This window comes from Myzus persicae, unplaced genomic scaffold (genome assembly GCF_001856785.1).
Source record: "Myzus persicae strain clone G006 unplaced genomic scaffold, MPER_G0061.0, whole genome shotgun sequence".
NCBI classification, from domain to species: Eukaryota; Metazoa; Arthropoda; class Insecta; order Hemiptera; family Aphididae; genus Myzus; species Myzus persicae.
Genome location: NW_019104400.1, coordinates 144,077 through 165,887, shown reverse-complemented (window position 1 = coordinate 165,887; position 21,811 = coordinate 144,077). Strand labels below are relative to the sequence as shown.

General features: G+C 27.3%; 1 protein-coding gene across 3 annotated transcripts; it reads right to left on the bottom strand.

Annotated features, from left to right (window-relative positions):
* Positions 1 to 554: 554 nt before the first annotated feature.
* Positions 555 to 21,626, bottom strand: LOC111041908 (unconventional myosin-Va). Of its 3 annotated transcripts, none has more exons than XM_022326362.1 (34): positions 21,422 to 21,626; positions 19,329 to 19,375; positions 10,496 to 10,772; positions 10,280 to 10,424; positions 10,062 to 10,218; positions 9,785 to 10,004; positions 9,440 to 9,660; positions 9,235 to 9,366; positions 8,913 to 9,014; positions 8,716 to 8,835; positions 8,510 to 8,650; positions 8,351 to 8,435; positions 8,188 to 8,285; positions 7,883 to 8,107; positions 7,616 to 7,812; positions 7,443 to 7,554; positions 7,167 to 7,378; positions 6,935 to 7,109; positions 6,383 to 6,604; positions 5,664 to 5,982; positions 5,108 to 5,340; positions 4,422 to 4,550; positions 4,233 to 4,344; positions 3,752 to 3,935; positions 3,466 to 3,658; positions 3,198 to 3,294; positions 2,974 to 3,129; positions 2,808 to 2,908; positions 2,490 to 2,732; positions 2,013 to 2,252; positions 1,812 to 1,946; positions 1,622 to 1,744; positions 1,083 to 1,199; positions 555 to 761 (listed from the first exon to the last, which is right to left on the bottom strand). In XM_022326362.1, the coding sequence occupies exons 1-34, from the start codon at positions 21,438 to 21,440 to the stop codon at positions 636 to 638; spliced, it is 5,415 nt and encodes a 1,804-aa protein (XP_022182054.1). In that variant the 5' UTR covers positions 21,441 to 21,626; the 3' UTR covers positions 555 to 635. The 3 variants fall into 3 exon arrangements, with proteins under 3 accessions (XP_022182054.1, XP_022182055.1, XP_022182052.1); XM_022326363.1 differs by lacking the exon at positions 21,422 to 21,626 and adding an exon at positions 19,447 to 19,600; XM_022326360.1 differs by lacking the exons at positions 19,329 to 19,375; positions 21,422 to 21,626 and adding an exon at positions 15,925 to 16,159.
* Positions 21,627 to 21,811: the final 185 nt, after the last annotated feature.

The following is a 21,811-nucleotide window of genomic DNA, read 5'->3' as shown; positions in this document are numbered from 1 at the left end:
TTTTGGTGCACTTCCTGTGATGCTAGAAGCCCTTAGCTTCCTTATAATATTCTTGAGCAAGTTGAAAAGAATTTAGAACTTGAAACTCAACCCCCCTTCATGCCTTTCAATAAGTATAATAATAAATGATTAATATAACATATAAAATATTAATGATCTTATTTTTCATTCTAAATGGGGAAGACTAAACAGAGAAATTAATCGTATAAAATACACAAAGTTATACAAATTTAATCGTATGTCATGGCTTGATTAAAACACAGTTTGTAAGTAAGCTATATAAATAAACAGATTAAAATAAAAATAAAACTATATTAGGTGTATTTTTAACAATTCAATTTTCAACAAATTAATAGAATTTTAAATAATTATTATTATTATTACAACATTACAATATTTATTCTATATACAAAAGATCTAAATTCTAGTTCTTTATGATTACAGATACATTTTTTGTTCATGTTAACAAATTACAATAGATTATGATTAAGAATTATAATAACATTTTTGATTTTTCACAGCCTTATTTTTTTTTAATCCAAAATAATATACATATTTATTCAAATATATAGAAATGTATGACAAAATAAATATTTTCTAAAAAATTATCATAAACAATTAAATGCAAGTTTTAATTAAATCTTTTTTAACATAGTTAAATTAAGACTTTCTGGTAATTCTATATCTTCTAGTCTTATATTGGATGGATGAAATGGAAATGTGATTGGGTAAACATACTTAGTATCCATTAATAATTTTTCCTACAACACATTAAAGGATTGATTTACATACATTTACTAGGCAAGACAGCATGATTATTGGTTATTGATCAATTTTTATATATGTAGAGCAATTAAATAACATAGGTTAACTTAAAATTTGTTAAAGAAAGCATTTTTATCTAATTACTGCCGAACCATAATTTATTCACAAGCTAAAATATTATTTCCTTTTGTTTAAAAATATATACTCATTTAAACATATATCATGATAATAAACTTTAATTTTCTTTAGAACCACTTCTTATACAGCGAACATATATTATGATATTCTCTAAATATTAAATCAATCATTTAAATTACCTTATCTTGGCATTCTGGCCGTTCTTCCAACTTGTCCTTAACTTTCCTAATGAAATCCATAGATATACGTTCCTCGCAATCATCAGTAGGCTTGAATGAAGTCAGAAGTTTAATAATCTAAAAAATTAAAATTATTTTTTTTTTGCATTAATAGTTCATTTAATTTTTGATATTCATAATTGTTATTATACTCTATTCAGAAAAAGTTTGGTAAAATGTATGACGAAAACATGTCCGGTTTTGTGCAGGTGTGTCACGTGATCTGTCAGCGGCCTAATCATGACGACTAACTGAAACTATAGCCAATCACAGCGGACCTAGTCGCGAGACTTCTTCCAAGCTTACTCTGAATAGAGTATAGTTCTAATCACATTTGCTATATTCTATCTTTAGATTGTATTATTCCCTTTTTAACTATTTTACTTACTAAGTATTTATAGAATATAAATTAAAGAAACATAGTAAAAATAAATATTAGATTTTTAAATTATTCAACAAACAATGATACTGAATACATTTTAAAGAAAATAAATACTTACTTGATTTGCATTCATTTTATCACACATTTCACATATGCTGTTGACATCATCCTCAGTTTTTCTTGCTTGTAATAGCTGTGATGCTTGAATAATTGGCAATAATGTATTAACAATATCTTGTGGCTACATGTATAAATAATACATATTATAATTTAAAACAAATAATTAATGAGAAAAATAAACTATTTACATAAGGTATTTTATCTCTTATCCATTGTTCAATATGTGATAAATTGAATCGAATTTGCATGCCTTTAGCCCAGTAACTCAAATCCTTACGCAGTAATAGATTGTTTAATGCAGTGGCGCACATAAAATAGTAAAGCTAAAATAACAGTTTATAAATTGGTATCACTTTTTATCCAAATATATGATAATAAAAGATACTTACTTGTTTGAATATTTGTACAATAACTTCTTGGTCAATCTCATGAACCAACAATTGGCTGTACATAGTATTTAATTCATTTTCCAATGTAAGTGTAGTTGGACTAGAAAGTGTTTGATTTGATTTTAATGAACCTAAACTACGTCTTATGTTTCTACCAATATCAATGCCAAGCGAGTCATGCTCTAATAAAGCCGGAACTATCAATGTTCTTATCCTCTCTTGCATTTTGATTACCAAATCCTATGATAAAGTATTCAACAATATTGCTTAAGTAAAAAAATTAAGTTTCTAATTTAAAAAGTTTCTAATTTAAAAAAAAAAAAACATTAATTAGATATGTAGATCTAATTTTTTTTTGTGATTTAACCAAGGCTGGTATATTTATTTAAAAACTAAATGTAATGGCAATCAAGTATAAAAAATTAACTTGGTTTTGTTTTTTTTAATTTGCTCATTCAATTTTATTATTTATATTACTTGGTAAAGTATAACAGCATGATCGCTAAATACTTGACGATAATCAGCTAAATCAAAATTTTGTAGTGCTTGAGAGTTTTGCTTGGACGTGTTATCATTAGCAAAGGCTGGTTCTCCACTATATTGTTTGAGAATATGTACAAGTCTCATTGTGTTCGAAAGCCATAAAATCATGGTGTCCTGATGTTGACGTTTTTTTACTTTTTGGAGGTTTTTTGCCACATTTGTTAAAAATAATCCAATCTAATTAGTAAACAACAGTAAAATGTTAATATTCTAATTAGAAGTAAAAATTAATTAACACATCAAAATACTTACTCTTTTCTCTTCTTTTGTAAAATCATAGTATCGAATACACATGAACAAAATATACGCTGGTAAACCGGGTAATAACTTCAATGCGGTTTCCGGTCTTAACTCTATATCAAATTATATAATTTGACTATTTAAGATTATCTTATTATTTAAAATGTTGATATATTACCAATGATTAAATTTCTGGCTACAACTGGATCATCTTCTATAGAGCATTCAAACATTCCCATGAATTCTGAACGATTTTTTTTTTTAGCTATAACCGTACCGTCATTGTTAGAAATAGTTGTGCTATTAGCAAAATTGTCATTGTCTAATGCTACATCTACATACACAAACATAAAGCAACATAAAATAAATAAGTTACTTCAAAATGTAATTGTGTCATATTACCAAAATTAATAGTTGAATTTTCTTTTCCTTCTAACAACATATCGTTTCGTAACGCCACATATTTTCGCAGAAGTTCATCATATTTTTGTTGCAATTTCTAGGTATATAAACAGTTTAAGAATCATTAAGGAAAGTAAATATAAAAAGTTACCAAAATAAAAATAAAATAATAAGATGGTTATTTTTCAGTTCTTAATTTAATATTGATATTGAATTAATATTTATTACTATATTAGGTTTATTATTTCAATACTATACATGTCCTTACTAAATTATCATAGTTGAGTTTATTCATGTCTGATTGCAAAATAGCATCACATTGTGGATTCTTATCAAACTCGATAACTAAAAGTTCTTGTTGTTTTTCATTTTCATCAAGTAACTTTACAAGTTGACTGGACATTTTTTCTTTTTCTTCTTTCCATTTTTCTTTTTCTGTTTGGAACTCTTCTAATATATGTCTGTAATAAGAATAAATATTAAATACAAAAAAAATTGTTGAATTATATTTAGCTATATTTTGGACAAAGAAGAAAAATTTAAATACTTAGTACCGATTTATAGCTTTTTGTGCATCCATTGCTTGATTCAACTCTCTATCTTCAGTTAAAGATGAAGTTGTTGTTTCATAGTCAACAATCTTGCGCAATGATTCAGCTGTTCCATCAAGACGATTTTGTAATTTGACGCATTCCGATTTCTTTTTGAATAATTCATCTTGCAACTTTTCTAATTGTCCTAAATAAATAAAATATTAATTTTTATAAAAATGCAATGTTAGTAATGAATCCTAAAATGAAGAATTGGTTACGAGAAAAGATACAAGTTCTTCGTTTTTTGATTATGCATTTATTGACTTGATACTAAATTACAGGAACATCTAATTTGACTATAAATGTAAAATAATAATAATAACAAAATAAAAATAAATAATAAACATAAATTCAAACACGAAGAAAAGCTTCGACAGTCAAGGGAATATTAAGTAAAATTCGATTAAATTGAATATAAATTTAAAAATTTTTCGATATTTACGAGTTAAATCATCAGCGACGATGAAATTATTGTTGTCTGATGATTCTGTTGCTTCACGGAGTGAATTTAAGTTTTGCCGCAGTAAGTTATTTTGTTCTTTTAATCGAGAAATCTAAAATTATATAATTGTCTTCTTCAAAACACATTTATTATAATTTTCATTTATAAGTTAGTTTTGAAAATACTTACGTCATCATCACTAGAATTGTTTTGAGTTAATTTATCATTTTCTATTTTTTTTAATAACATATCTTTTTCCATCTGAATCGTTTTTAAAGTTTTTTGAAGTCTTATAAGATCACCACTTTCAAAATTATTCTGTAAAACAGTATGTTTTGAAATCATTATTGAATGAAAATAGTTACTCAACACTCTTTGCATCATATACAATTAAGTGAAGACATTTTAATAATGAGTATGTACTATGTAAAACTTTTGTAACCTTTAATTTTAATAAGAGGTCAATTCACTCAAATTTTTAAAGTAACAGAGCTAAGCGTGATCTGATGAATGTAAAATTTGATATGCCATGCTCTGGAGACAAAACATGCGGGTATAACGTCCTCTTAAGATAATTTTTTAAAAAAAAAGGAACTTGTTTTGAGTATGTATGTCATGGCATTTCCTAATTTTGACTTTTCAAAGTAATTATCACTTAATTGAATTTGGTACCAGAAACCATCCACCCTCAAAGTTTAAGATTAAAGCAAATTTTTCATTGTAAGATTAATAAATTACTCACTCAACTCCGAGTAAAAAAAATATGTTGATTTGATAGAAACAATCTAATATTTATATATTATATTAACTATATATAGATAATACCAACCTTTTCTTCAATAAAAATCAAAATTAACTTTTAACTAATAACTTACACTTTCAACACCTTTAGTTGTGTACCCATTTTCTTGGTAAGATGGAAAACTTAAATCAAATTTACTACGATTGAAACTATCTCCAGATGTATTAATATCTTGTTGTTCAAACATTTCTAACTTTTCTTCGATTGAACGTTTTTCTGATAACAATTTTTGATATTTACTCTTTTCTGCTTCAATTTCACCTTGAAATTTTAAAACTTCACTGTCAAATTTAGTGTTCCAACTCTCTGAAATAAAATATAACATGAACTATAAAATTTAGCTTACAAGTCAAGTCACAACTAGTGTAGTGTAATATTAAACTTTAATGTCTTTTAAGGTACAGATGACTGCCGTTCCTTAATTTGTTGTATATAATATTACAGTACTTAAAGAAGTATGCAATTTTTATTGGTATAGTAGTCGTATTAGACCGCTGTTCTTCAATATCCCTTTGCCAAATTGTAAAAATAATATACTTTAAACAAATTCTACTCTATTCTGGCTACCTGTGCCTCCCACCAATCATAACTTATTAGAAACAGGATATAACATAACATACACAACATACCTTGTATTTCTTTTAAATTTTTTTCATTTTCATCCTTTAAAAGTAATATATTAGATTCTAATGCTGCAATAACTTTTTGTGCTTCCAAAAGGTTTTGTTCAGCATTCTTACACTTTTCATTACAAGATTCAACCATGTCCTCAGTAATTTTCTTCTGTGATTCATAATCTATTTGTAAGGTATTAAATTTGGTTTGAATTTGCTGCGCATGTTTTTTGGCAATATTTAATTCTGAAGTAATTTGTTTTTGCTCTACTAATTTTTGCTTAGTTTCTATTAGTTCAGTCTGTAATGACTTGGTTGAAGACAATTGGTTGTTCTAAAAAAATGTAGTTACATTATTGATTTTGTTATTTAAATATAAAAATAATGAAGAAAATATTAGTTACTAGGACTTAAATTTAGATAACCGAAAAAAACAAGGAAAATACCTTACTTACATATTGAGTTTTATTTTTTCAAGGGAGGTTCATTTAAGCAAAATTGTTATCAAATTTATCTATTTTCATCAAATATAAAAGTGCAACATTTAAAATTTATTTTGCAGTTCTTTGATATAATATGAAATTATGTGCTTGGAAAGCAGTGTGTTAGGAGATTTGAAAAAAACATACAATTTTTGTTTAAATCAGCTTCCAAATTAATTATCAATTAAAAATGCTTTTACATATTTCAATAATTTGTAAAATTAGTTAGTATTTGAAAATAAAAAAACTCACTAATTCTGTTATTTTTTGTTGCATCATATAAATCTTGTTTTCTAAGCCTTTATTTAACTTGGTCACATGAGCTACTGATCGAGCCTCTTTCTTTAATGCTTTTAGGCATCTTCTTGCAAACCATCTTCTAATGCAGCACTGGACTTTAATAATTTTATCTAATGTATCATGATATTGTCGATAACATAACCACATTCGAACTACTGACTGAATACGCACAGCCTATAATGTAATACATTAAATACATATTTAGTAATTACTAATTAGTAATATCATAGATTATACTATCCATAGATTGCTCACTCAGTAATTTATCGGTAGCGTATAAAACACTCTCATCAGATGGCGATAAGAATCAACTACAAAACTAATAACTTGGGAGTAGGTAACTTGCAATTTTTACAGAGAGTGTCAGTACTGCACCATGTCTATACTTGTCTATAGACACGATGGCAGCGCTGCCATCAAAAAATTGCTAAGTGTGCAACTTATAGTTTGCATAATCAATAGTAATACATTGTACAATATACAAAAACTAAAATAATTACTTACAGCATTGTTTCTCCTTAATTCTAATGTGAATTTTCTAGCTTTATAGCCACGATAATACCGTTGCAAAACAAGTATTGATGTTTGTAGCTGTAAATAATTTTTACGACACAACCACATTCGTACAACCTTCTGAATTTTAGTAGCAGCTTTGGTTCTCCGTAAATGTGTTGCTAACCTGTACAATCAATTTAAATAAAAACTGTAACAAAATATTCCAAATAAACTTTATTACCGTCTATCTAGGCAACCTCTTCCATATCGCTGAATTAATAATGCACTTTTTCGAATTTGTATGTATTTCTTTTGGCATATGTATTTTCGCCATGTTTTTTGAATATATATGCTGCAATCTTTACGTCTATCAGCACGTTTTCTTTCTAAGTATGCAACTTGACCAGCTCTGAAGAATATTTTTGAATTACCATACTTGTAGTTATCTTCAGTCTGTAACATTTTTAGTTTACTATAACAATTGATGAAATTTGAAGTAAATATTATGTAGGTATACTTTGATATGTTCTTCAACAATTCGTTGACAAGTTAATTTTGGATCATCTCTATTAATTTTCTTTGACTTCAACAATACCCGATATCTTAAGAAGAAATCTACATAGGTCCATCTAAAATATTCATAATTTAAAAATGAATAAAACGAGAAAGTGTTTGAAGATTATAGTTTACCTAGAAGGAAAGCCAGCAGCACTTATACGTATTGTTTCTAACACACCACATGCTCGTAATTGATCAACAGCTCGTTGATGGTCAAACACAAATGGTAACTTGCTATCATTTGGTTTAACACACCTTATATAATGTGGGGTAGTATCATTGAGAGTTGTCATGAGGGCATTAAGTGAATCTCTAAACTGTGAACCCACCTTTAAAAAAAAATGTATCTCTTCAAATTAAGTTTTTTCATGATTATAGAATAATATTATCAGAACATACAGTTTTCTTATTTTGCTTAGTGTGTGTAGGTGAACCTATGGTTGCACAAATTGGTCTCATAGGAGTCAGCATTCGAGACTTTGATGTTGCTCCAATTGTGGCTGATTTTGGAGTTGTGAGAGTGTTGGCTTTACGATCTGAGACACTAAGTTTACGATCAATTGAACTTTCTACCATAAATATTGTACTTAACATAGCATTTTTCCCATTTCTCAATACATTTACCTAAAATAAATATATATTATAAAATTAAAAGTTTATGGATACAAAATATTAAATACAATTATTTGATTAAAAATACACACTTGATCTTCAAAAACGGTGTCTTTATTTTTATCCAAAAATCCATCAGAAAAATATTCAACATCACCAGCAAAATGTTTAATTGTAAAAGCGCTTCCAGCTTTTTAAAAAAAATAATACATTTTATATAATACAATAAACAAGTTTAATTGCATATTTACATACCAAATTTAGGTTTTGAAAACCTATCCCATTTAATACACTTGGTGTATAATTTTTGTGTCCAAGATGCATCTGATCCTTGAGGCATCTAAAATATTTATAAACATTTTGTTAATATAATTTAATAGTATGCAATAAATAATAAACTAATAAATAGCTTACTCGACATTCTTCATCAAGAAGATCAAGTATACCCAACTTAGATTCTATAAGATCAATGCAAGGTTGGTTATCATAAAAATCAATGAACTTCCATTCAATTCCTTCTTTTCCATATTCTTCTTGTTCAAGTTTGAATACATGCTAATAAGGCACATAGTTTATTTGTTAAAACGCAAAAAGGAGATAATTTTTCTAATAAAACTCACTAAATTGAATTGTTGTTGAAGTTTTTCATTCGCATAATTGATACAAAATTGTTCAAAACTGTTTAATTCAAACATCTCAAAACCATATATGTCTAAGACACCAATTATTGGACAATTAGTCTAAAGTTCAAATTATATAAATAGGTATCAAAATAATGGTTGGTAACGATTATATTAGTTATTCTTATTAAACAAACCGATGGTGAAGTCTCACACATTGTTCTATTCATTATTGATATCAGCCATTGAAATAATGAAGCGTAAATGTGTTTAGCTAAAGCATCACGAGCTCCACTTGCCTGAAAACAAATTTACATGAAATGTTACTGGGGCTCTGATATCTTATATGTTTATTTATTAAATTTAAAAATTTAAAAGTAAACCAAGTGTGTAATAAATGGATGATTTCCTTCCCCAAAAATACTCATGTATTTAAATAATAAGCTGTATTGCAAATATTTATTGGGCTTAAAGTATAGATTGTACCTCTTGAATAATAATAAAAAATTGTTATCTCACCTCATCTGCAGTCATTGGTTTTTCATAAGTTTCTTTCATGCTGACAATTCTACGATAACATAGCCATTTTTGAAGTTCTCCTTTGTTGATGTCTAGTAAAGTTGAAACTATTTGTAAACTAGGATCTTTCAGCTAAATTAAGAAAGTAGTCTTATTATATTATCTTTAGATCACCTAAATATAAATGCAGCTAGTAAAAACTTACCGATATATAACATGAATCACTATCTCCAGGATTTTTTTGAGTCTTATCAGCAATTTCAATATTACCTAGATGTAAAATACTGGCTAATACTTTCCACATAAGATCTTGGTCTTCCTGGGAAAACCCTAATGTATTAAGAGCATTGACTGTCTCACAAAAATTTTGACGGTCATTATCACTACTTGGTTGGGAAGCCAAATAAACATATTCTTCCGAATCACCTAATAACCAAAATAAAATGAACTAATTAGTTTTTATTTCCTATATTCACATATATTACACATAATTTATGTTTTGTATTTATTTAGAATAATATGATATGTTAATATTGCACTTATCATTCACCTAGTTGTAAATGAGGGAATGTTTCACGAGAAGAGCATAATTGATAAAATATATGGTAATTTCGTTCGTCAGCTGCTTGGTGTACAACACGAGACTTTTCAAGTAAATATGTTCGCATACTGGCTCCTGTTATGTGATTCCGATCATCAAAATGAAGTTCAATGTACTTTCCAAAACGAGATGAATTATCATTTCTAGTTGTTTTAGCATTTCCAATAGCCTAAAAGTGTAATGTTTATAAAAGGTTGAACTTTCAATATTATTTTTAAAAAATTACCTCCATGATAGGACTAGAAGCTAAAACTTTCTTCTCAACTTGAGTTTCAGTTTCAGATCCACTAATTGTAGCAAAATACCTCATTGCATACTTAGCTGAAACTGTTTTTCCTGCACCTGATTCCCCAGAAACTATAATACTCTGGTTATTGTTTTCTCTAATTAAAAAGATTTGTTAGAACATATTAGCACACTTAAATATTTTATTTACTGTCTTACATCTCCATTTTGTTAAATGCTTGTTCTGCAACAGCAAATACATGGGGATCTAAACTGCCCATTGTTTGACCTCTGTATGCCATCATTGTATCAATCCCATAGATATCAAGATCTTTATAAGGATTGATAGCAACTAAGACAATACCTAATCATAAAATAAAACCGATGCATTAGACAATATAATGTTTAAATTGTTTTGAAGCAATTCATGTTTACCACAATAAGTGTAAATTGCATGACTTTGAACAAATCTACAATATAAATTGTACAGAATAGCTGGTTCATGTAGGTATGATAATGAAGTTAGATCATTTTCTCCTAGAAGTATATCAGGATTCTGAAGAGGTGGAAGTTCTTCTTCTGAAGTAATCTTAATGACTTGTTCATCTCCGGATTTAATTTTTCTAACAGTTAATTTATGTCCATCATATGCCTCTATTATCTCTGCTGTTTGCCATACTTCTGAATGGCAAGGGATCCAGATTTTTGTCCCCTAAAACAATGAATCCGATTTACGGCTTATATTGAGATTAAATTAATTTAATGTAATTTATATGATATATATTTTTATCTTTTAAAATATATATTTTACAATAAGTTAATATTCTTTGCTATACCCATAGAATAAAGAATATAACATATATAATAAAAACATACGCATTATAACGCTATAACCAACCAACCATAATGATAATGTACGACAATTTATTTCAATATCAAAAATGCATATGACTGTAAATTAACAAGTAACTTACCTGTGTCAAAATCTTAATTTCATAATAATGGTGGTAATCAAGGTAGACTATAACCTAGTAACCTACCATGGTGGTAATTGATACTGAGGCAGACGATTGTAGATAATATGGCGTATTAATTATAAGCACGAAGATATCATTTTCAATATTTACTTAAAATCTAATTTAATTAGCTTAATACAGCATAGGATAGTAACTAATTTTAACAGGTGAGAGGTTAGTTTGAGGATCAGCAAAAATGAAATATATTATAATAACATACTAAAAAATCACCTCAAAATATATACAAAAAAAGGTATATATATATTATTATTATTGATACTGTGATATTATCCCATGTCAACAAAGATTACTCCCACAATAAAACATAATAAGACAGCTCCGACCCAACAAAGTATAACAATGTGACCGTCGGTGCACCCGTGTACAATTATTATTATTGTTATTGGCCGTCAAGGACGCCGTGTCTTCTTTACATAATCGATTATTTTATATTATTATGTAATTGTATCTAATCTGTGAAGATAACCGAACGAACTATGGACCATTAGAAAAATATTACATATATCGTTTAGTTTTGTCGAAATCCGAATTCAAACAATGTAATGTCACGTCAAGCATGCACGTCAAAGTTCCAAGCTATAACAATGTTTTGCACATGAGGTATGCATGTGTAACAGAGTAAATAGGGAGGGGAGCTTTGCGCTTCCCACCCGTTATAGCATCAACTTATTTAATTTTAGCACGATCAGCTGGATAGTTCCGGAATGGAAAAAATTAACTTTTTTATCAATTATTATCATTATTTTATGATAATATATAATTGTATTTGTATGTATTTACCGAGTAGATATGCTACGAAAACCTATAATACTAATTCTTATATAATATATGTATTCTTGTACGAGCCTATATTAGGTATAAACACCATATTATATAATATTATCATATGAAATAACAAAAGTTGTATATTCAAATGAAGAGATAATAAAATTATTTTATTAGTTCTATAACAAGTTAACAGAAAATAGTAGGCATGCAGCTGGTTGATTTGTTTGATACCTATTAATCAGTTGTAGGAACTTTAGGGAGTGTAGGTGATTTTCAAATTTTTACAAAAGGGAAAGGAAATTACGATAAGTTTAAATGATTGAATTGCATACCTCATAAACCATTTCTTTATATTCTTTTTTGTTTGTTTTATACTATCATTGTAGATCACCCTAATTATTTTAATTTGGAAACCGCCATTTTAATTATACCATTTTTGCTTACTGGTTGTTTTTGAGTCGTAACAATTTTATTTTTCAACATGTACCTATAGAATGTGTGTTTTCAATACAATTTCATATTATAACTTATGTATGTAAAAAACTATAAAACAATCGTTGCAAAAGTAAACAACTAGTACATTTTAACGCCTACTCAATATCTCGTGGGTTAATTAATAGTTATATAAATATTTTTTGTTCTTAAAATAATTTAAAAAGTGATATACCAATAATTTGCGTTAACTTATATCTATCGACAAAACTTTTTGGCAATTCAAGTTACCTCATTAAAGTTGACAAGAAAACAGAAATACCTCTGCTCAAAATCTAATAATAACAGAAAAACGTGTATATATTGTTGAACAAGGTCACGGCAACCGGAAGATAGTTTGCTTATTATTGCGATAGAGGGTCGCAATTATGGCGTGATATTTTTTATTCATCGAAAAGCGTTATTAAACATATAGAAAAAATCCCCTAAGGCTAATAACGATTTATGATCATTCAAAAAACTATAAATTATTAACAATTGATAAGAAAATATTCATTGACAAAAAAGTGAACAAATACATCAAAATCACTGTTTTAGTTATAATTTAGATATATATTATATAGGTATGTTAGTATATTATATGATATTCCAAGTAATGATATCTGCAGCGGTTGTGACCATCGTAATTCCCAAAGCGTAAAACCATTATCGTCTACAAACTTGAAAATACAATATCATTAGAACATTGAACAGTAGTCAGTATCTAAAATTATTCAAATGCGTTCATATCAAAATAATATTAATTTTTTTCAATTGTTTTCAGCTAAATTAAAGCTTTTTTTCTAAGTGATAGTTTCTTTTTTATTTTCACTTGCTTTTGATTTATGAATATTATGTTATGATGTTTATAATAAAAAAATATATATTATATGAAGGTACATATAACAGTCATAAAACAACTTATGTAAAATCTAATGTCTAGTCATAGTTGACGAGAAAACACTATTTTTTATAATATATATTCATTTTACGTCTATACGTATATATAACAAGCTTTTGTATAATGACACTCTTATTGCTAATATATTTTTAAAAAAATTGTGCATAGTTTATGACAAATTAATTAAAATATTATATTAATATAATAAACATAATATTACACGCTGGTAAGCAGGTTACGCTTGCATGCCGCAAGTTTTATACGCGTCTAAAAACCAGTCATTTGTAATCGCGCGGACAGAACGACTTGTTAATTATTATCATAACTGTGTATATAGGTAAGGTTCAAAAATTACTAATAAATTAATGAAAAAATTTGCATTTTATTTTGTATAAATTACGACAAGATCGTATTATTTTGAATTCAAGCCAAAAATATATATTACGTAGTATATATACGTTGTATAGGTACCTATATAACATTTTAAAACATTAAAAAAACTCGACAGGTTTATTTTAACTTATAACGAAAGTAAATCCTTTAACTAGTTCAAGTATCTACGTAATAGATATTACAGAAACATTTGTGGTAAAATCATCTAAGTCTTGCGCGTTCATGTTTTATAGATTATACAATATTATTAATATTGTCTGTATTACTGTATTAATGCTTGGATGCCTAGGTGGAAAAATAATAAAATCTTATTCGTCTAAATATTCATCGTCACACATAATTATAATGTATATCACAAAAGTACAAAACATATGATATAATGTGCAGCTAAATCAAAAACATATTTTAAACTGTAAATAGACACCCCCCCTCAACTGTTTTTGATGTACCTAATCTAAAATATCTTCTCCCGATCCTTTTTTTGATGCTGACATTGTCCATCATACTTATTTTTAGAATATTATTAAGAAAATCGTGTAGCTATTATACATATAAGCTTCCTATATATTTTTACTTAATTCTTTTTAAACAACTTTTAATCGTGTCAAATATATATTATGTATCATGATGATTGTTTTAAACATGTTATTATTTTTTTTAAATAATAATAGCAATTTTTATTGTTTCAAGTAGACGATGATCAAAAATATACACCTATTACAACAATCTATTATATTTATGAGAATATTTGGAAATTTATTCAGTATTCAGAAAAAATCAGGCAATGGGCCAAAAAAAAAAAATCATATTAAATAATAAATAATATAATATTATGTTATAAAATAGTAAACTTTAAAAAAAAAATGGAGGAAGATCCTACTACACTAAAAGTGTCCGCAATTCATTGTTAACGGTATATAATAATATTGTACTTATAACATTTATTATTTCGCAGTACAATATATACTTATTTACTGCAAGCATAGTAAGCAGCGTCACAATATTGGTTCTTCTGTTTATTTAATTTACCAGACATTATGTTTGACTTAGCACACTGTTCACGTATTCTCGAGTAGTTGTTTTGTAAGACAAATATTACACGACGTTATACGGGACACGAGCTTTACAATCGAAGGATATATTAAGTCGTATGACCGTATTATATTTATATATTATATTGAACTCTGCTGACTGCAGTGTTCTTATTACAGTTAAAGAGAACAATATTGTCGACATGTTCTACATAGATTATTATGGATTTGTATCAAACGACTTGAATACAATTATAGCTCGGAGAGGATTTACTCCTGGATTTACACCACAGCTGGTACTATACTATTATATTATTAAACCAACAAAATGAAGGAAATATAAACTAGTAATGTATGTTTTGCTTAGATCGTGCGAGTTTTAGATGTTATCTTGGCGTAGGCACACGGCTAACGAGGGGGTAGTCGTTAGAAAAATAATAGCGTGAGTATAAATTATACATAGCAATATACCTCCTCTGCAGTTATCGCAATAATTTATGTATTATTAGGAAACCATTTTGACCAACGCGTGAATAACAGGAATACTAAAATCTGTATAGACATCATCATATAGGTACATTATATACAGGGTGTTCTAGAAAGTTCACACGCACTTTTAAAAATATACCGGAAAATAAGAATAGGTACTAAATAGTAAATGGAAATATTGTCATAATTTAATCTACACAGACATATCGTCTAACTACGACCGACTTTTGAGAGACGCTCGGCAGCAATTATTTTAATATTGTTGGTATGTTGCCCCCCCCCTCCCCGACAAGGTAATCCACATTTGAAAAATAAATTTTATCGAAAATAGCAACAGTCTGAATAGGCTCGGTAGCGTGTCGAGAAACCGTACAAAATGCGCAACATAATGGGTTTCCGTAAATCGTGAAAATAAAAAAAATCAAGCAATAATAAGTAATAACACTTATACCTGATACCTATGTATAATACCTGCCAACGGACTTCGATTCCACCGGCCTTGGCCCGTGCGATGCGCTTAACATAATATCGTATTTAAAACACATTATAAAACATACTCGTCTACATAATATTATGTTATATCGCCTATATTGTGAAGACGATGATGTACGCTATACGGGAATGTCGTTTTTAACGTTATGCAACGACTTAAAACAATACAATAATACAAATAAAATGACCATCTTGGCATCGCCAAAGTAGTACGCTCAATTTTACAGAAGTAACACATAAAATATAATAATATTATATGTATCGTATAGTTTGCAGACTTACGGTAGTGTAGCAAGCCTTATATTCCGGTGCGGACTTCCAATATTGAAAACGGCGGACGAGTTCATCGTTCAGTGGCTTCGACGATCCGTATTTTCTCGGAGCCATAATAATAAGTAATAACAAATTAGATGGCGAGGGTACGCACGACACGCGGTCAGGAAGGTTTTTTTATCATCAGATCAATATACTATAATATATATAAATATAAAACGCAGCCAGAGAAGATTCGATTCAATTTTTAATGAAGGAAAAATTAAGAGTTTATTTTTATTTGTTAATTTAATTTAATTTTTGCTAGGTAGGTACACGTATTATGTATGTAATCTACACGAACGAAATTATGTATTTCGAAAAAATAATTCTGCACAAAATGTACGAACACACACCGCGTGACGATGTGATTACGCAGCTTGAATATCTCTGATGTTTTCCATAAAAATAAAACTTAACGATTCTGTTACCGAAACTTGCACGTATCGAGTTTAATTTGCGAATTTGCGATAAAGAAATAAAATAAACATCAATATAATATAGTTATTGTAATTAAAATATTATTGTATGTACGAAAAAATACCGAACTAGGATCAACAACAAACGCACACTATTTTCGTAATAACTGTTAGACGATACTAGATTATAGTTAGAAAATTCAATACGCATTGGGTTAACCGTGTCTAACCGACATGCAAAACACGAACGCACTTATTCGGATTCCATGTTTTACATAATGCTATTTTATAGTTTTTGTTCAACTGCAAATATATCCTCCAGGAATAAAGGCTGGAAGAATATTTCAAAATACCGCCGTAGTCATTGATTTCATTGTTTTAATTATATGTTTGGCCGATCAATAAATCGATTACCTAATCGTTGCGCATTATTGTGTACCAGAAGTCGAAAATTTGCATAGAACGTGGGAAGTCTAATCGTGTAAAATATTAATTTAATAATTTAGGAGCACAATTTTATAACGTAGATTACTCTTCAAATGTATAGTTTTTAAAAAATAATGTCATAGTGGCAATTCATTACTTAAAAAAAAAGTCAATAATAAATTACAATTCACTGAAAATTCTGAATACGGAAATCAACCAAATTATTTTTTTAAATTTTAAATTGAGAAATAACTATAATAAGTACTTCAAATTGATATAATGAATAAAAATGTATAAAAAGTGTGCATCACGTATTTTACGATTTTTGTTGCTATTAAAGTTACTATATTCATGTAGACGAAAAAAATTTACTACAAGAAATGTTGTTGACGTGTAAAATAAAAATAATAAAAAAATATAAAATGAATACACAGGATTTATAAACACCGTATAAAAATAAAATGTATTATCTATCTAGGTGTTCACTATTAAATTTTTAAAACGAATTTCCATCACATATCGACGAACATAGTACAACTGAAAAGAACACGCTTACCGATATCTTGCCGTTTACATTAGTACAAATGTATGTTTAGGTGTGCGTATCACCGTGGCAGGGGAAGTAGGTACAGCCAAATTTATACCCCCTCCATCCCACACAAATGTAATACCCAATAGTTTTTTATGATCATAAATATTATAATTTTTGTCATGATAAAAACATTACATAAATTACCATTAACAATATGCATAACATTATTAGTTGAATTAAAGATTAAGATAACTCGTTTATATAAATTATAAGGTCTATTATTATTATTATATATAATATCTGATTCATTCCCTAAATATACATAGTGTTCAATCTATATCATACTTGAAAAATCAAAAATATTATTTAGTAATCAGGTAGTAATTACAAGTATCCTTTATTCCTTTTTGTTATAAATTATTATTCATCACAACAAAAATTATGTATTTAAATTTTAATGCCTAAAAGTTATGTATCAATTGAGTGCTGAGTTTACAATATCTTATAAGTATATAAGTACATAAGTAATAAGTTATCATATCTTAAAATTGGGGTAGATAATTTTTTTATCACTGTATTTATTCAGCATTTAATAATGTTTAGATGAAACTAGATATAAATACAGGAAATATCAAAAATAAAAGATCAGTTATGTACATTTTTGATTTAAAATAATGAGGACTTAACATATTTATAAAAGTAATAAGACTTATGTAAGGCTGTTAAAATATAATAAGTAGAGATTTGGAAACTAGCTAAGACTTATTTTTAAGAGTACAATTTACAAACCTAACTGAATATAAAAAAAGTAATAATGCACAAAAATTTAGTTAAATTAAAAAATTGAACCTAATACATAACATTTTTAAAAGGTTTTCAAGAAATTAAATTTAAAAAAAAATGGTGATAATGCAATACAGTTATACAATTATTGCTATGTCAGTAAAATTGTATTTATTTAAATTATCATCAATATTAAAGTTTGTGTTAAAATTTATGCTAAGAGTACATTTTATATTATTTATCTAAATTGATTAAATTGATCAATGAACGTTATTTTTATCTTTTGAATTATTTTACAAGTGAATAAAAATAAATAAATTACTGGTATTAAGTTTGTAACTTAACCATAAGAACAAACTTTAAATTTAACGCAATTTATTTTAGTTTTTTAACAACAAATGACTACAAAATAATAACCAATAAGTGAAGGTTAATGCAGATTCTATTAAGTACATTTTGCCATTTTATATTTGTTGTAAGTATACCATACTGTATATACTCAAAGTTGAAACCAAAATTAATAATCTAAATAAAAACTATATAAAATAATCAAATAAAAACTCTCAGCAAAATAAGTAACTTACACAAAAACTAACCACTAAATATAATTTTGGTTACCTACATTAATTTCAAGACTAATGAAAACATTTTTGATTCAACACCAAGCATATACATAAATATTTTTTTACAAACATTTTGATTAGTTTCAAATTAAAACGTTTTCAGAAATATTAAACTAACTTAACCATTTTTATTATCATTATTATTAAAATATCATAAGACATTTTCACTTTATTTCTTATTACAGTGTCATAATATTCATTAAATAATATATATAATATGATGGGCACACCAATTGAATAAAACACAAATAAAGATAAATTTTTGTTACATAGCAATATACTAGGAAGTAAATATTTTTTTAAATGTTCAATATTTACTCACTCATAGGTAATATTAAAAAGCATATTTAGTATAATTTTCTCCTGCTTATCATGCAACTCAAACCAATGCATGCAGTGAAAACATTAAATTAGGTACCTATTTAAAAGTGTGATTTTGACATGTCATATTGTTTTGAAGGAACTTTCAAGGTCTTTTGCAAAATATATTCATTAAATTAAACAGACCATATTAAGTTCCCTATACAAATAATAGATAAGTGTATTAACCCTTTTTTTATTTAAATATAACTACATAAAATATTAACTTACCAAGGCATAAAGATTTCTATGATTTTGAATATCCATGGTTGATTTTTCTAAAACACACAATTAATAAATCTAATTAACTAACTATTAAAATAAAGTATTAAAAAAAAATTTTAGGCACCTATTTAAAATAAAAACACGATACAATAAATGTTTGTGATTGAAACCCTTCTTCATTGTACATGATATAATATGCAATAACAATAAATTGTCAATTGGTAGGTAATCTATACACTAATGTCATTCTAGTATTCTACAGATAGAAATATTAATACAAAATAATATATTGATTCAATCATACACTGAGACAGCAGAATTGAACCAATCATCCATCCCACAATAATAAATCAGACTAGTTATAAACGCTTGTTAATTAGACGAGCACATGTATATATAATGTACATAAATAATTGGTATAAAAATGTATGGGTTATGGTATCGCAATGATAGTGAAATATGTTTATAACAATTCAGCTTAATGAATACCTACAGTGGCGTAGCCAGGGTGGGTTTTTGGGTGTTTAAGCCCTCTGTCCATCCGCCTGTCTTTTTTCCTCTAATCAATGTATAACCTATATAATTAATATCCGAAAACAGTAAAAAACTTAGTTTAATTTATACTTTAAATCCCCCCTCCTTTCATAGTCCTGGCTACGTCACTGGTACCTACATTTTGTCCAGTGAGAGAGAACACACCACAGGCAGACAAAAATTGGTTCTTATGAGCTTTGTTCTCTGACTAGATAAAGTATAAGAACAATAGGTATGTCAATAAACATTGAATCATAATTTTAATATACATGATTTACAATATTTTTAAACCACATTAAAAACTGTACATATTATAATATTATTATGATTTTCATGAAAATACAATAATTTACATAGTAGTCATCTGATTTAAAAAACATGCTTTACATAATGTAATATGTATATAATAAACAATTTATTGTTGGAAATTGGAATACTAAACATATTTAAACTGAATAGTTAGGTACTCAATTTATGAAAATATGCATTTTTCATTATCTATGAACCTAGTAAAATAATTACTGAACTTTAAAAACACGCCTAATTATTATGAAATTGTATTATAAAATGAGAGTAGGTATAAATATAAACAATGACACAATTGATAACAAATTCTTGACCTTATACTTTTTAACTGTTTCATAGTGTTCAATGTACATGGACTGTGATAATAAAAAAATATATATGTTTAGTTTTATAAATCTACATACCTAGGTATATTATTTAAAAACATTACCTAAATACATAATATACAATTTAAGCTCGAATTTAAGTTATTTAACAATTTGGCATTAAGCCAATTATGATAAAAAAAAAAAAACAGATACCTATGTAATATCAATATAATATTGCTATTGAACCTTAAATATTATTACAGTTCAGTACATTTCAAATTAAATCTATGTCATTAACCAACTACAGTTTTTTACCATGTTACCAAAATTTTAAAAATATAACAAGACAGTAGTGACATATTTATCATTCACATTATACACGTTTTAAGGCTTGTTGATGTAATAATTAAATAAACTTAAGTCTGAAATAGAGATAAAGGGAATGCAATTAACCTAATATCTGAATTGGTACATTAGTACATTATTTATGTCTAGGTGCTTAAATTTATTTTATTATTATAATTCCTATTTACAACGTACCTATTTATAGAGAAAACTCGTTTCCAGAGAGTTCGAAAAGCAAATATTATTGAAATATTGATTTCGACTGAGTAAAAACCGATCGTTAATAGTTTATAAATAAATGTGATAATATAATTATTATTTAAATATATAAGCTCAAATTAAAGTCAATTTATTGGAGATTCAAGAACATTTATCAATATTTCGTGAACACTGTATCACAAGATCTGGATGATAAAGATAAAGAGAAAAACAAAATAAGAAAATGTTCTCGACTTTCGTTCTAGACAAGACGTCGTCCACACAGAAGACAACCACCATGGATGAGAGGGGGAGAGAAAACAGAACGATATAAAAAAAAGTAAAAACTTAATCCCATCTAATCAATAATTATTATAGTACAATTTTAACGGATTAAAGCAAATTTACCTTGTTTCAGGGATGTCATCGTCTTGAATAATTCGTCTATGGAAATTGGTGAACAACTGATAATTGAGCCATCGAATGACAGGTACGAGTCAAAAATGTCGCAACGAGTTTTACGACCGGATGCAGCTTTCGAGTTTCGACGCACAAACTCGAACAGTCAAAACGATATTATCAGAAGGCGTTTGACGTCTCGGTAACGAACCAACGTACGCACAGTCGGCGCGCAAATGAAAATATAAATAATAATAATAATATTATACGAAAAAACCTTATCACGGTCTCCTTACGATAGGATGTTATGTGCAACGAACGACCAATCGATAAACGAATGGTTGGATGTTAGCCACAGATTTACGGAAACGGAACTTGTTGAACACGTCTTGAACCAGT

Excerpts from the sequence above, each read along its gene's own strand:
- LOC111041908 (XM_022326360.1), bottom strand. The coding sequence starts at position 16,029 with ATGGCTCCGAGAAAATACGGATCGTCGAAGCCACTGAACGATGAACTC. Across the intron at positions 9,367-9,439 it reads GTGATTCATGTTATATATCG|CTGAAAGATCCTAGTTTACA; the intron begins GTAAGTTTTTAC and ends TTCTTAATTTAG. Across the intron at positions 7,813-7,882 it reads CTAAGCAAAATAAGAAAACT|GTGGGTTCACAGTTTAGAGA; the intron begins GTATGTTCTGAT and ends TTTTTTTTAAAG.